The sequence below is a fragment of the Gymnoscopelus microlampas genome (assembly GCF_963454915.1).
Source record: "Gymnoscopelus microlampas genome assembly, chromosome: 11".
In the NCBI taxonomy this organism is placed as follows: Eukaryota; Metazoa; Chordata; class Actinopteri; order Myctophiformes; family Myctophidae; genus Gymnoscopelus; species Gymnoscopelus microlampas.
Genome location: NC_139948.1, coordinates 27,387,733 through 27,404,125, shown reverse-complemented (window position 1 = coordinate 27,404,125; position 16,393 = coordinate 27,387,733). Strand labels below are relative to the sequence as shown.

The 16,393-nt window shown below is 41.1% G+C and overlaps 1 protein-coding gene across 1 annotated transcript; it reads right to left on the bottom strand.

Moving 5' to 3' along the window:
- Nucleotides 1-211: 211 nt before the first annotated feature.
- LOC311056142 (casein kinase I) lies at nucleotides 212-15,891 on the bottom strand. The gene is made up of 11 exons (XM_084072559.1): nucleotides 15,480-15,891; nucleotides 12,386-12,476; nucleotides 11,904-12,014; nucleotides 10,527-10,675; nucleotides 8,566-8,794; nucleotides 5,806-5,976; nucleotides 4,666-4,814; nucleotides 4,156-4,351; nucleotides 2,524-2,663; nucleotides 2,364-2,426; nucleotides 212-2,225 (listed from the first exon to the last, which is right to left on the bottom strand). The coding sequence occupies exons 2-10, from the start codon at nucleotides 12,459-12,461 to the stop codon at nucleotides 2,394-2,396; spliced, it is 1,254 nt and encodes a 417-aa protein (XP_083928685.1). The 5' UTR covers nucleotides 12,462-12,476; nucleotides 15,480-15,891; the 3' UTR covers nucleotides 212-2,225; nucleotides 2,364-2,393.
- Between the last annotated feature and the right edge of the window lie 502 nt (nucleotides 15,892-16,393).

The window sequence follows — 16,393 nt, the reverse complement described above, 5'->3', positions numbered from 1 at the left end:
CTTTACACCACTGTCTGCTTCACAAATGAAGCAGTCCCCTTCACACCTCAGGGAGGCTTCCTCGGATCAAGCCGAGCCAAAAAAAAACGCAGTTCATCTCAGGTTATTAATGTAATAACAATCTCTACATAAAACATCCATACTAGAGCACTTGGGTTAGAAGTTAAGTAATATTAAGAAAAACTAAATTTGCAGCCAAGTTTGTGAGGAACATTTTTTTTAATTCATTTTTATTACTTCATAAAATATACACAAATACTGTTGTAAATAAAGTTAAAAGTGTGTTAAAGAACTGTACAAGATATCAATACACAATACATAAAGTCAATCCCCCCTAAACCAAACCACTTCTAGTGATTCTCCCCAACCCATATGGTTACATTGCCACTGGGTCACGTTGGCCCATACAAAGGACACGGGTCATTGTCATTACACATCCATGCAACTGGCATGGTTGGTTTGTATTTTCCCCCTCAATCAATGACACCATCAAGGTTGCTGTTGAAATCCAGGGCTCTCAATGGAAAACTCTGGTGGACTGGTGACATCAATGAACCTTTTGCCCAAATGGGACTTAGAAAGCCCTACTAGGTGGATTATTGAAGTCTGTAAGTGATAAAGATTTTAAGACAGATTAAAACTAAGGAGGGAAAAAAAGAGGACAAAGGGGTTTGTGATTACACAGACAAAAAACAAGACAATTTTAAAATAAATAACAGGGAGCGAGCGGACAAATACAAGAATGAAAACATTTCTATGCAAATCCAGTATTAACTAGCAGGGGATCTTGTGTATTAATGAAACACACACACACACACGCACAGGTCTGAGACCCAGGTGGCAGTGTAACAATAGCCAAGGCCCATCCCAAATTTAGTATGTTTTAGTAATTTCTAAAATTCTGAACCCAGCCCTGGTTTACGTTTTTAATAATCGCTACCTTACAACTTAAATCAACTAACCACATTTTGGCTTTACACAGAAATCCAAAATATTTACAGTGAAGTAAAAAATAAAAAAAGGAAAAAAAGACTAATTTCATTTCATGCCCTACCCCCTTTCTATTCAACCACAGCAGAGCCTGCAGTCTCCATTAACAAAAGCATAAAAAACAACAAAAAAGGCTGACATTAAGAACAATTGTAAAAATAAAATAAAATATCAGCCAAAAATGGGTTATGGTGGTCTCTGATCAAATATATGAAGAATTTCCTGAGGGTGTTTTTATTTCCTCTAGGCTCGGAGTGTGTCTTTAAAAGATCTGAAGTTAAAATCTCTACTTCTTCTACTCATCATGACAACCAAACTCTAAGTAGAGGCTAAAGCAAGTAATGAAATAGCACAGAAAAGTGTGGAGGACACGAGGGAACTTGGGTTACTGAGCACTGTGCTTGGTTACAGCCCCAAAGGTTCATAAGACGTAAAGCACAGGCAAGTGTGCCCATTGCTACTTCAAATATATCACCAGTTTAACAGCTAAAACAATGACTTCCTCATCCTTTCTTTTCAACTTTTCCTTTCTTCCTGATCTATCTTTCACCTGCACCTCTCCACCCTGTATGATTTAGCTGTACTTTTCCTCTTATTATTAAAATGTATGAAACATTATCCTCAAACCACTAAAAGGGCCCTTTCAATGAACAGGGTGTATTCACCAAACAGGAGTGGAAACCTCTAAAAGGGCCCTTTCAATGAACCGGGTGTATTCACCAAACAGGAGTGGAAAACACATAACTAGCCCCCCTCACTATTCTGACAAAGCTAACCAGTGACAGAATACATGAGAACATTTGTGATTTCTGCAGTGTAAACAAACAAAGCTTAATCTTTATTCAGCCTGCATCAAAGTGGAAATTGACCCTTGTGTCCATGAACGTGCTTGTTCCCCAATATTTGTCAATGCTGGCTTCTTGATGCAAATGCTTCTTCACATTTGACAGGTGAGGGGAATAGAGGACATTATTTGTTTGAGAGTAGGTGGTTATGAGCTACCACGGGGCCATGGGATATCGACAATGGAGGAGAAAAGAGGATGTATCATTCATTAGCTTCGTGTATTGTGTTGGTAGTAACACCATCAATATACAGTACTTCCACTGATCTTTTTTTTTTTTAGGATCTGCAGTCCATTCCTAAAAGATCGTCTTTGTCCCATTGGCAACATCTTCATAAAACAAAGTAAAAAACAAAACAAAAAACAGGAGTGATGAATATCCCCTGCAGCCCTGCAATGACAATCGGGATACTAAATTGTGGTATTTTTTACGTTGTGTAACATTCAACAAATTGCATGCACATTACACAAATGTAATTGTGTAATGTGATAAGTAGCACATGTATGAATGAGTAAAAGTGGGTCTCACCTGTCAATTTCAATGTAAATGAAGAGGATTTCACTTTCCCATGTGCTCATATGGCATGCTAACCTGCAAATGGAAATTTGACGACTCAAAGTTGGCATTGATATTCATGATATTAGTTCAAGTCGAGGCAAGTAAAGGCATTTGTAAACAATTTCCTTACCTGTGACGTGGAGATTCGGGATTGGTCGTGACGGCCTGTGAGGTCAGAGGATGACACATTGGCTGGAGCTCCTCGATGGAGCCGCATGCTCACCTTTCTCTCCCTCTCTGCACGAGATATTGCACGGGGTGATGTGTTTCCTGAAAGGTGGTGTACAAAAATGCTATTCAGACCAGCTATATATTTGGTCAGTTACTACTGTAGGTAGCGCACCGTCGAGGAATTCTAGATCAATCAGGATATTGAGTTAAACAGAGTCTGAAACACTTTGTATAACAAAGAAATAAAACATGGTTTAGCAGTTCTCTGGGGAAAGCAGGGATGGGAGCATAAGAAATAAGAGAGGAGCTTGTGTCATAGGACCAAGCTGAACAAAAAAACAATAAATACCAGGCATTATTTTCTATCAATTACACACCCCTTGAAGCCTTGAATTCATGAAGATTTTTGTGTTTTTGTTGCATTCCTAAGCCAATAATTTGAGACTCAATTGACCTGCATTTGAGTCTCCACTGGTCATCAAATTATTGGCTAAGGAATGCGTCAAAAAACTAAAGAAAACTCCATGGGGTGTGTAATTGATAGAAAATAAGTATTTTTTTGGGTGAACTACTCCTTTATCATACCATAAGGCCAAGGGTGAAAAACATGGTAACAAGACTACCCAACAGTCAATTTAAGACATTCCTCCACAGTACGAAAATACTATTTAACCATTTAATACTATTTAAATGCCAATTGGTCTTCATTTGTGTGTGTAACCATTCATTCTATTTGAACTTTTGAACGGTCTTAGCCAACAGTGAATATAAGAGATTCCTCCAAAGTGCAAAAATACTACTCAGAAACCATCAATTTGTTCCATTTCTATTGTAAATGCTCCTGTTAATCATTTTGAAAATAGTCTATTCAAGTCTGTTTATTTTTTTAAAATAGGTGTATTCAGTCTGTTTATTTCATACATGTTATAATAAAAAATATATATACATCAGTGTAAGCACAGCATTGTGTGTAGCTTTAAACCTGTGAGAGCAGATGTAGCCTTTATTTCCTTCTACATTTTCTCCCCAAAATAGTAGTTGCCAATTACCCCCGTGTATCTACAACCCATACATATTGGTCTTGGGGATGGTGGCATTTATTACATAAGAGGGCTAAAATACAGAAATCTCCAAAAGAATGTTTTTGGAGTCTTGTGTGTGAAGCTGCATGAGCCTCAAAGAGCATTCTAATGTGTGCACCTCTTGGACGGAAGACACATGACTTCCAACATATTGTTGTTCGAAATGAGAGGCTGTCTGAGCTATCTAAATATTATAATATAATATTCTCTAATGTACTGGTTCTCAAAGTGGGATCCAGGGACCGAGGGGTCCTTGGGGGGGGGGCCCAAGGGGTCCCCAGAAAGATGAGGAATAGTTTAAACATTTAAGCCCCATTAAAATCTGATCTTCAAACCTCACAATGTGTCGCAATGTGACGTGTGGTGAGCTTGTAGATCTGCTGTTGACAAATATTAACAAATGTCTTATGGGGGTCCCCGGTCAAATATATCTCAACTTGGGGGTCCTTGACATGAAAAGGTTTGAGAGCCACTTCTCCAATGTATGGAGGCATTAGCATCAAACTCACCAGACTGCTGGACCCTTGAGGCAGGGTTAGAGATGGCCTGCTCCGGTCCGTTCCTGACTCTGTTGGCGGCGGGTGGGTTGGGCCCTGGGGGCAGACCCCGTGCTGCAGAAGCTCTGGGAATCCCAGCAATGCGTTCATCCCTCTCATCTCCTGTCCTCCTCTCCCGATCACCATCCTCGGCTGTTCGACTGGCACCCTAGTTTATAAAACCAAGTACGTTAAAAATCCTCTGGAGTCGGCCATGTCAGCCCTGAAGAAAAAGGATAGCCATTTTGTATTTTAAAACAAAATGCCAGACGCCAGAGGGTTAAAGCAACATACACTGAAATTAAATGGCATCGACTCTGTATCATACTGGAAAATGTATGTATGATCTATATTCAATATCATAAGACAGATACAAACACGTGTTTCCTGGTACCTGCTGTATCACAGTATGTTTAGATCATATTAGTTCTTGTCAGACCAATTTCAGGTTTCAGTCAGAAGAGAAAATCAAACAGTACTCACAAATTTGAGCATGTTCCAGTCAAAGACATAGTCATAGGAGAAGCCCTGTCTGTGGAACAGATTCCTGAACAGCTGCCGCAGGTACGAATAGTCAGGCTTGTCGTCAAAACGTAGCGAACGACAGAAATTCAGGTATGTGGAGAACTCGGCTACATGAGAGAAGCAGAAACACAAATAACAGAATAAAGCGACATTCACACCAAGCACGATAACTATAATTAAGTTAGCGTCCACACTGAAGAACAATAAAGTTATGTAAACAGTCCATCAAACACGCACTGCACAGTCCAGCTGTGTCAGAGCCCACACAGAGCGAGAGAGGGGGAGAGAGATACCTCCACCTCCCTGGTGCTGAAAGATAGGATATAAATATGGATAACCTGACTGACTATTAATTTGTGAGCCTACCTGCGGTAATGCCAGCTAGTCTACCTAGCTATTCATAATCGTCTCCTCATCTCCGTAAATAAGACTTTCCGTGGGTCAGAGAGACTGACTGCATTCCAGATGTCCTTCTGATGGATTTTGAATGGCTGTCATCGTTCATAAAGCTATCGAAACAACTACACAACTATAGTTGTTGTCATAGTTGTGGTGTGCATGCTGCCATCCATTTGAGTTCTAATTTGTGTTAGAACATTTATAGTTATCGTTATCGTGCTTGAGGTGAATGGCCCTTAAGACAGGAGAATTTGAAGACACACAATACTGGAAGACAACTTAAGGTAGCTCTCCACCAAACAGACAACTACAGATTACTACAGACCGAATGAAGGGAGATCAGTCGGTTGGAAGGTGTGAAAAAAAGTTGCTGAATGCACCTGAGAGCCGTCACAGACAGACGGCTACTATGGTGTCTATGGCTTGATGCTGCTATCCGGTGGTCGAAAGCCGACTGAGCTAACTTGCGACCCAACACAACAGTGTACCAACCGCCCATTCAACAGCAGATTTTCGGCAACTTTCCAACACTTACCGCCACCGGTGCGGTGGAGAGCTACCTTTAGAAGAAATCACTGGACTAGAGTTACCATTTACTTTAGTGATTAGAAATTGTGACCATAAATGGACAATTGCCTCATAGGATAATCCCACTCTGCTGACCTGTCAAGATAGAATGGAGATATCAAAATAACTTACAGGGGTAACCTTTACACAGCACCTCAATTGGGGTGGACATTTTCTTCTCACTGATGCGTTCGTACTTCTGCCTCTTGGTGGCGGCCTTGAGGCCCTGCCATGGCAGAGAGCCCAGGTTAAAGTACATGAGGACGTAGCCCAGGGACTCGAGGTCATCACGCCTGGACTGCTCTATGGACAGAGTCAGAAAGAGAGAAATTAGGAGAGACAGGACGAGAGACCAAGTCAGAGAGCGAGCGGAGGTAGGGAGGAGGGGCACAGGGTTATTGAAATAAGTCTGGACAGCCCACCCAGAAGAAAATCGCTTCTCCCTTAATGACTAAATTTTGAATGGTACAGTTGCCATACTTTGTTACATCAGTTTCAAAAGGTTCTCCATTTACCCACTTTCATTTCAATATTGGTTAACTTTATTGAATCATGGTATGCATGCGCAAATCTGAAAATGATTTACCAACTGGAAAATTGGTCTAACTGATAAATCATTCCTAGTCATGGAATTAAGTTTACATAATTAATGTAGCCTGCTAGTTAAAATGGAATTATACTTGAGGATTTTAGTCCATTTGATGACCTGTGTTGTACAGTATACCACCCTTAATCCATCACAAACATTGTCAGTGTGTGGGATCTAATCAAAAGATCCCAAAAAAACAATAACAATTCTTAGGTGAAAGCCTTCACAGCAATGTGAAGGCTTTTAATGGTTGCTCTGCATAATGTCAATTATAGTACATTAAACTGGGATGACAGGGTAAAAGCCAAGAACTATAGGACTGTTTTCCTTCCTGGCTAGTTTTTGCCAGAACTTTTTCTGTCCCTTGTAAGATCCGATAGGACTGGTATTTAAACAAAAAGATTTAAGAGAAGATCTGCAATGTCCAAACAGAGAGATATGAAAAAGGGGAGTTGGTTGGAGTGGGGGCCAAATGGGAAAAATACTTTCTGGAATGTAAAGCTGGAACGAGGAACTTCCTGGATGGAAAAAAGGCAACCAGGCAGCATAGAGTACAGCAAAAAGAAAAAACAACATTGAAATATTCACGCTCAAAAGGGTTGTGAGCTTGTGACTCTTGCTTTGAAAGAAAAATAAGATACAGATGACAGTCGAAATATGTCACTGTATGCGTCACACCTCAGGCCTACAGATGACTCATAGAAAGACCAATTATCATACTCCGTTGAATCATATTCAACATGGTGCTGCCAGAGGCAACAAGGAGGGAAGTAGCTGACAACCCTGTCTAGGCCAATGTTGGACGAAGGTTTTGATTTTAACCAGATGGCAGCCCACATCACAACCCATGTAAAATGCAATAACCTACCAATTAGGGCCAAGCTGAATCAGCACTTGTAGCACAAGTAGGTGGTAGGACAGACACCTTATAAAACTGACAGAAAATCCAATTTCCAATGAGGGATTAGTCAACTTTATCTTGCAATTACCCACCTAGCTATCGCAAAGTAAGACAATACTGACAAATTTTCAAAGCATATGTGCCACTGCATTAAGTTCATTTCAGTTTGGCATGAAATTCAACTTGCAGAGACTTGCTAGAGATAGGTAGTCCAATCCATGAAACTAAGCAACTATTTTCTGTCAAAGTTATGTTACTGTTGCATTGCAATGCATTTTATAAATTATATATTTTTATAAAGCGCAGCTTGATTTGAAAAGTCAAGCCCGAAAATAGTCCCTATATAAAAGATTTGTTTACAAACGCAATTCAAATATCTATATAAATGATGCACTTGTTGGCCAACACGACTAAATTATTCTGTAAAAATTGGTGGGGCCTGCATTCTCAACTTGTATAGTTCCCGACCTGCATTGTTCGCCGAGTAGGCCGGTGTTTAGAGTACCTAGTACCTACCGCACTGGGTACTCTAGGTAGTAGGCCGGTGCCTAGAGTACCTAGTGCCTACCGCACTAGGTAGTCTAATAACGGGTACAGGAGTACTCTGACAACAGGTACAACGGGTATTGCATAACCGGGTGGGGCATGCATTCCCAACTTGCATGATCCCGAGTCAGTCTAGTTTTGGACAAAAGTGCAAAAGCCAATTAAAAAAATTAAGCCATTAACACAAAAATGGTCTATGTTTAGGCCAGTGTGTCCCCTATAGGCATTTAACGGCGGCGCGACACCACTCCTTGATTTGTGACCGTCGCTGCTCCTCAGTCTATGGGTCTCCTGTGAGATGCTCCCCCTAGGGTAACAGGTTTCAATAGGCTTGACCGTTGGCTGGAATATGTTTTATTTCACAGCTTTTCTAAGATGATTTAATCAGTGGGATGCATGCCACGGACGCATCGATGGTGAGTAAGTTGAAGCTGGTATTTGCAGAACCGCATATCACTTCATATTCTGGTCAATAACTTTGCTATTACCTGATCATCTCAGCATATTAAATCAAGTTACAACAGTAGATTTGTTTGCTTTGTCAAGAAAGCAACACGTTGCGCGATAGAGTATTGCCGTTACAACAAACATTCATTTGATTGGAATGTGCAAGGATCCATAATGATCTTGACTTGCATACAAAATTTGTGTTTTGCCGGGAGGCAGTCAACAGGGCCATGAGACGCTGAGACACCTGTCAATCTCAAAGACACCTGACTTAATATTTTGAGGGTAAAAATAAGAAATAAAAACGATGTGCTGGATAAATGAGAAAGGATAACAAATAACATGTACCGGTACAGTATATATTGATGGGGATATGGTCCTTTAATACCCATTACTGGATGTATCTTACCTATTCCCAGATGTGTGTTGATGGAGGCATAGCGGGCGGTGCCCGTCAGGTTCTTGTTCTCCCGGTAGGGGATGTGCTGGTGAGTGCGAGCATCGCGGTACTTCTTGGCAAGACCAAAGTCAATGATATACACAAGGTTACCCTTCTTGCCCAGCCCCATCAAAAAGTTGTCCGGCTTCACGTCCCGATGGATAAAATTCTTGGAATGGATGTACTCAATACGACTGATCTGGGGAGGGAGGGAGAGGGAGAGAATGAAATTAACTTCCAAGTAAAGTCAAGTCGGGAGCAGATAGTCAAATACTTCCCTTTTTATTATGGCGCTTACTGCATTTCCATTACAGAACCAGCTTAACGTGAGCAGCTTGATAGCCAAGTGGTAAGGAAGCATACCACACAGCCTCAAATGCACAACAGCAAGGTTCGATTCACTGCATGTCATAATTTCCCTGCTCTCCCATCTCTCTCCACTGTACCTATCATATAAAGGCTTAGAAAAGCCCACACGTTTAAAATAAACACATTTCTGGTACATTTCCAAAGCCTATATTATTTTGGAGCGAGTGTCAACTTAAAGGGCAAACACTCATGACTAATATAGTATTTAAGAAGCTGACAAAAACACATTTATGTGGAATGGTTATTGTGAAAAATATGCCAGTGAAAGATTACATTAAAAAATTACTTTTGTTAATTGAAATACTAGTTCCACAGAATGGCTTAAATAGAACCAGCTCAACTAGCTTCGTTTTCCACTGCAGATAGGACCCCTCAATGTAGCTTGCTGTCACATTAACATGCTAAACACTGCTAAGGTTAGAGCTAATCTGGAGTCTGGAAACTATCAATTTAACCTGTACTGTTCAACAAACACAGTTTCTGTTAACCTTTTACAGAAGAAATAGCCCATACAGTTCCTCAAAATTGATTAAACTCACATTTACAATGTCTATTTTTAAAATGTGTTTTCAGTAATCAGGAGCTTCCACACAGTATAGGGAAGTCTGTTGAGATGCAATGATGCTAGTAAGGATTCTCTATGACCAATCAGTTGGTTATGCAATACCTTTTGGTATTGTAAGACCTCAGTTGGAACCTTGGAACGGAGGTGATAACAAATAAGTACCAGGTGATTTTCCACTAATGTCAAACCAAAAAGGTGAGTAGTCAGGTTGCGACACTTCTATCCAATGGAAACGTGCCATAGAAAGATTTATTACTAGATAGATATAATGTATCCCCCTTTCAAACTCTTCCTAAGCAGACCCCCCCATTGTTTTACCCAAACTTTACGATAAAGCCCAACACGCTTAAAAGCAATAGCTAACGCACATCCATCAGTAATAGTAATAGTCCCAACTAAAAGAAAATGGCAACATTTCCAATGGACAGGTTGCACAAAATTAATAAAAAGGACATAAGATGAGCTGTGCTCGAAAGAGAAATTAAATGCAATATACAGCCCATCACAGTGCAAGTAAAGGCCAGCATTATAAGGCAGCCTTCTGCAAAATGTGGTGCTTGTGTGGAAGAGTACAATGGCATTCAAAGAATGTACATCTCTATAGAATCCTTGGTGAATTGTGCAACATGTAGCCTATGCGTAGAGATCTAGTACACACCCAGCACTTCTTGTGCACACTATGTACTTGGCAAATGAATGTGATTCTTTCTCCACAATCATAAATCCTTGCAAGAATCAGAGTCCTGATCTAAGACCAATCAGCGGTTCACATGATCAAATAAAATATGCTATGTCTTCAGAAGTCAAGCTGTCCCAGTTAAGTGTCACGGCCATGCATTAAGTCTCGTCATAGAGATGGAAATATCGAGACACTGGGTTCTTTGCTGTAAAGGAATCTCTTCCTGGGCATACACTCATGACTGTACAAACCAGCCCATAACGGATAGTGGTGATTACAATATTTTACACTTTCCATTAGTGCATGTGTGTGTCATACCATCTGGTCTGCCAGTAGCAAGACAGTCTTAAGGCTGAACTTGCGGGAGCAGAAGTTGAACAGGTCCTCCAGACTGGGGCCCAACAGCTCCATCACCATCACGTTGTAATCACCCTCAGCACCACACCACTTTATTGATGGGATACCCACTGGTAGACAGACACACAGAGAAAGAAATATAGTGTTAATATACAGTACATTAGCTGGCCACAGCTGTTGTCAATGGCCCCCACTCTTATTACAATTTAGGCATTTAGCAGACGCTCTTACTCCAGAGCGACTTACAGTAAGCAAGATAATACATCAAATATACATAGAAATAGTAATCTAATAATAAATTAATACACACGTAAACCAATAATCTAATAATAACTAATACATACGTAAACCAAGAACCTATCATGTGTTCCACCATACAAGCATCTTTCTTTTCCAGTGCATTTCACAAAATGATCAGGATTGCATAGAACATCAATGGAAAGGCAGCTGTCTTGACACAAATATGATTGCTTAGACTTTGTTTTTGTTTTCTAGGCAGCCATGGGGACTACAATGCAATACATTTGCTTTGCTCAGGACTGACATGTGTATATGAACAGACAACTCATCTTCAACTATGATGTTGCTAGGTTTTCAATGTAATGAGTCCCGGGTGGTCTTTTAGATGGGTCCCAGGGAAATTAAATGAGTCCAAATATTTTATTTATTTTTTAACAAAGTGCAGCGTTTAACTTGAGTTTGATCTCATATGGTTATATTAACGTAAAAAATGTATCTGAAAGAAATAAACAAAATTCTAAATTTGACAACTTCAATATTTGCTAAATAAAAGTATGCAAACACAGAACAGTAGGCTATATAAAGTAAATAGCACCAAAATAAAGTATAATAAAATAAAGACATAGCAAATTAAATACTTTGGTGGCATTTAAATAAGGTGGTATTTTACACCACTCTAACAACACAAGAAATGTCGATTTTGGCGACTGCCCACAGCACAGACACAGCTCCGGGTGTTATACTAAAAAGTAAGACCCATAAGATCGGGTGAGCTCACGGCATACGCACAGATGTTGCTTCGGGTGTTATACTAAAACGTGTGAGCCTATAAAATCTGGTCAAAATGGCGGTGCAGGGAACATTTTTGTTTTGTTTGTATTTTTAGGTGGTTTCTATGTGGATTTTATCATTCGTAACAGGATAAAGTAGGATCATGCGTTCCGTCCGTGGTGGTGTCCGTGGATTTCTTTTGTTTTGTTTGTTTTTACCTACATTTTTGTTGACAACACTAGCTGTGTGTCCTGCACGGACTGTGAGTTGAATGAGTCTTTTCTTAATATTATGCGTCAGAGACGCAGGCTTATCAGCATCACTGACCTCCTCCCTGCATCATCTTATAAAACTTGCTCTCGATGTGCAACTGTGGGTGCTTGGTCTTCACACATTCCAGCTTAATGGCTACTTCCTCACCAGTGGCAATGTTGGCACCTGAGAACAGACAGACACACCCAAACGGCCACCGCGCACACACACACGCACACGCACACACACACACACACACACACACACGTTAAGTGTAACAGAATTTCCCCAGAAACAGACAGCCTGACAATGGGTGAATATGAAGGAAAATGAGGCCGAGTGCCCAGGGAGGCGGGTGAACAAACTCCTCAGTATGAAAGGGGAGATGCATCCAGAGACTACACTGTAAAATCCTGAGTGTTAACACAGAGTGTACAAAAGTAACAAAATGGACCTGTAATTAACTCTTTAGTGTGTACTGTGGAAAAAATCTTGAGTGTAGGTGAGTATGGAAATGAGGCATACTGAAGTGGTGGCCTGCACCACCACCCACTTACCAAGGTAAATGTCTCCAAAGGAACCACTGCCTATCTTTCTCCCGAGCCGATACTTGTTCCCCACTCTCAGCTCCATGGTTGCAAGTTGTCGCTGTGAACAATGGACGGCACAAAGATGATAAGAAGTAGGCAAAGGACACATGACACCTCAGCTACCATGTCTGCTGTCTAGTCTCTTTTACTCAACTGCTGATCCTGTAACACTATAGGCTACTGTACAAAAGACAGACCAAGCAATATAGCTGAATTAATAACGACAAAAATAATATCCTCTGGGTGTAACGACTGACTCCAAAGTATAACTTCTAATCTAGACTGATGGAACGACAAAACAGCTTGAACTGGGTTAGCCTAGTTGATAAATAAACAGCTGTCAGGTTACCAGCAATACATGATTAGGATCGCTGGGAGGGAGGGAGCAGAGAGAGGCAGTTGTAGTGAGATCAGCAAAAGGAGGGAAGAGAAGTTAAACCAAGAGATGGCAGGAAATAGATTCTCCAGTAAGGAGTCAGTAGAGGAGAGGGCTAGAATCAACTGTAGCATGGGCAGTAGGACTTGGCAGACACAAGGGCAGCAAGTGGGTCTTCTGAGCCGAATTGCACGTGACATGGAAGCATGATCATCATTTATTTAGTACTCTCTCTGCCACGCCACATTGTGCAGCCACTGCAAAAGGCAAAGCTCTGTTCTATATGGCACCGTGAGGGAGAGCAGGCGGGAGCCATGGAGGAGTGCTGGTGTGGCTGTATCTGTGTCAAAGCCCTGAGTTTATTTCTCTGCAATGAAGTTCAGAGAGAGACACTCATCAGTGCAGATGATACTCTCAGAGAAAGGTGTAATTTATGGAGGAACTTTGCTTCCTCACCATCAATTTGGAGAAGCTCTGTAAAGAAACACTGCGTATACTCACAGTATATAAAATATGCACTGTCCACTTAGTTGGACTATGCAAAATCTAGCTGTAAAGCCACCAGGCCTATTTCAAGGGTAGGGCTTGTTGAGTTTGTAATGTGCCCTAGAGAGAAATCAACAGCAGCAGCAACAAGTATACACTAAAGACACAGCATCTTTATTGACCTCCATGCTGCTCTATGAATAGAGACCTGCCTCCTCTGCCACCATAAACTTCCAACAAAGATCCGACAAGAAAAGAGTCTCATGACTAAGCTGGGAGAGTTTGCAAAACAAAGCATTCTCTCAAGGCGACCTCAGTTTTGTGGGCAAACCAACTCAGGCATGGGAGAGATTAATCAATTCTGCAGGCCTTGTTGCCTGCATCTGGTCTGCATCCAAGCGGACAATGGACTCCTACATCTACTCTACATCTCATGGCAAAACTATTCCATAAGCTGCCATGAGGTTTTCCCCCTTTAAGTTACTTCCAATAGGCCAAACCTTTCAAGGAGCCACGCTTATAAGATCCAAAACCACTAAGACTAAGGGATAGTTTATGGATCTCTGGCCTGTCCTGCAACAAAGGATGGCATTCAAGCAGAGAGACTATGTTTCACATCAAGTTGTTAAATAAGGATTCAATAATCCACAGCAGCAACTGTTTTAGGTAGAGATCACATGACACAACAAGACATTATAGGCTCTAGGCCAGCCAGTTGAGACTATCCCTGGTGAGATGTATACATGTGTGATGGAGGCAGACGAGTTAGGGTTAATAAAGGGTTAGGTTTCATTACACCAAGAGGTTCTCTCACGTGCTGTAGCCAGGGACCCGATTTAGGGCGCAACATTAATCAGGATGGCATACACTAAGCACCAGTGATTAATTGCTTGGTGTGGAATGGTGACACATCGTTTTATAAATCACACACCACCCTAGTGTATGTATTTATTTATCCATTTGTATCTCATGGAAATTACTTTTGGTAGGCAGAGTACACAATATTATCACAACCTGAACCTGCTAAGAAGTGCCCTCCATTGTTAAAAGAAAAGCACTTGACTAGAAGTGCAGTATAAGCAATGGGATAGTCACTTGAAATTATTAAAAATGGCCTGCACAATCTGAAACCAGTTGTCAATTTTGAGAAGACAGCTGGAATTATCGTACAACGCTGCAAGGCTAAATGATATCAAGTGCTATGGTTGTATATGCAAGGTACAGTAGTGGATTTAAAAGGCACTGTGGCTGTTGGACAGGGCATAGTGGTAGGTGGGGGTCCGACCCCTACTAAGATATATATATACCCCACCATTGTAATTAGGGTGCTAGGCAAGTATTTACACCCTATTTACTCAGAGTAAGAAGTGACCCCTCTACCTGCAGACAAGTAGGACGACAGCTGTAACTTGGGCCAGTGACCCTCACAGAAGTGACAAAATGTGCTGTACTCACTCCCGTCTGTCCTCAACTCAAACCAAGAGATGATGATTCCACAACAAGAGAAACACTGCTACTACTGTGCATCTCTCACACAAGCATCCAATCTTTCTCCCCCCAAACCCAACTTTAGTTCGATATAAGCAGCACAGATTTCACTTCTTATCACAACTGTTTTTCATGTACTACTATGTAAACAGCCCGAAGCTGGTACAACAACCGTTTGCCTCTGCTAAGATTTAGAGAGGATATGCCACTCAAAACAGTTCTGGTAAACATTGTAACAATCTCATAGGGGAAGCAAGTCATCTGTGATCACACGAGCTAATAACACCACATAAGGGAAAATATGTGTAATTATACATGTGCACAATTTAGAGAAGCTCTCCAGAGAGTTTTGTCTATCATATACTTGAGAGTAACAATACCAGCTGTAGCTACAGTACCAGCTGTAGTAGCTGTAACACATAGTACTAGACTGACTCGGCTAGCAGCTGAAACACACAACCCGAAGCTATAAAACAATTCAAACGCATGTTTTACGAAATGTATTTTTGGCACGACATTTAAAGTATCGCAAATGTGTGCCCTCTGTATGTATTGTAGTAACCGCACCCTTGTACGGGGTTAGCTTGTGTTGATAGCCATCTCTACTCGCCCCCTCCCCCTCTCCTATAGCCGTAAATAGGAGCCTTTGGTTCGGACGAATCCGGCCCTCTTTCCCCCTTGGTTTCTGCGGCTCCTCGGTCCACTACTCACCCAATATTGGGTTTGTCCGAGAGCTGGTTCGGTGAAGGTAGTGATCCGATAGTTGTCAGTTAGATTTGGACCCCGGCAGCGAAGGATGGGAGCGGATTCTGGCGGCTCTCATACCCCCGATTCTTTGCTCTTGCGTCGGTTTACAATCCCTGCTGAAAGTCCCTGAGAGCCTCCGGTAACGATTCGAATGGCTGTTTCTGCTCGAGTCTGTCTCCCCCTCTCGTTACTTGCAGCGCACCATGACAACATCGATGATGTCATTCACAGGATGACATATTAAAATAAAAAGATCTTGGAAAAAATAAAGATGACAAAATGTTTGGACCTCGCCTTGGATTATTTTCTTTATTTATTATAAGCAAGAAATCCAAAACAAAAGTTACGTAACGATGATAGAACGTGTTAGTACATTCTGTTTAGTCTCCAAAATAATGAACTACATGGTGTTCGCCCCGTAGTCGCCCACATTGAGATGTTACCATTTATTCTATTGGCTATTAAACATTGCACAATGTAACGCCTATTTCTACAGATGTATTTCATTTGGACACCTGTCACGCATGCAATTTAAATTTGACCATCACAATTACAATTACAAGTGGTTGCATGTAGTAATACAATAAATGTTATGTGCATGCAAGTGCAAGTCATGTAGTAACGTCAAGACGTCATGTACTAACGTCAAAATCAGCTTGGAACACGCCTGGTGTCACTGCAGGTGTATGATTCAAGGAGACACTTAAATAAGCGACTTACAAAATTGTCATCCTTTAAACCATTTGTATCTCCTGTCCACGTTTGGGCTAATGTAAACACTAACACTAATAAGTGCAACAGAAAAGTTTAGTCATTGCATGAGTAGCCTAGATTCTAGGCTACTAAACTAGATTCTACTAAACTAGATACTAGATTCT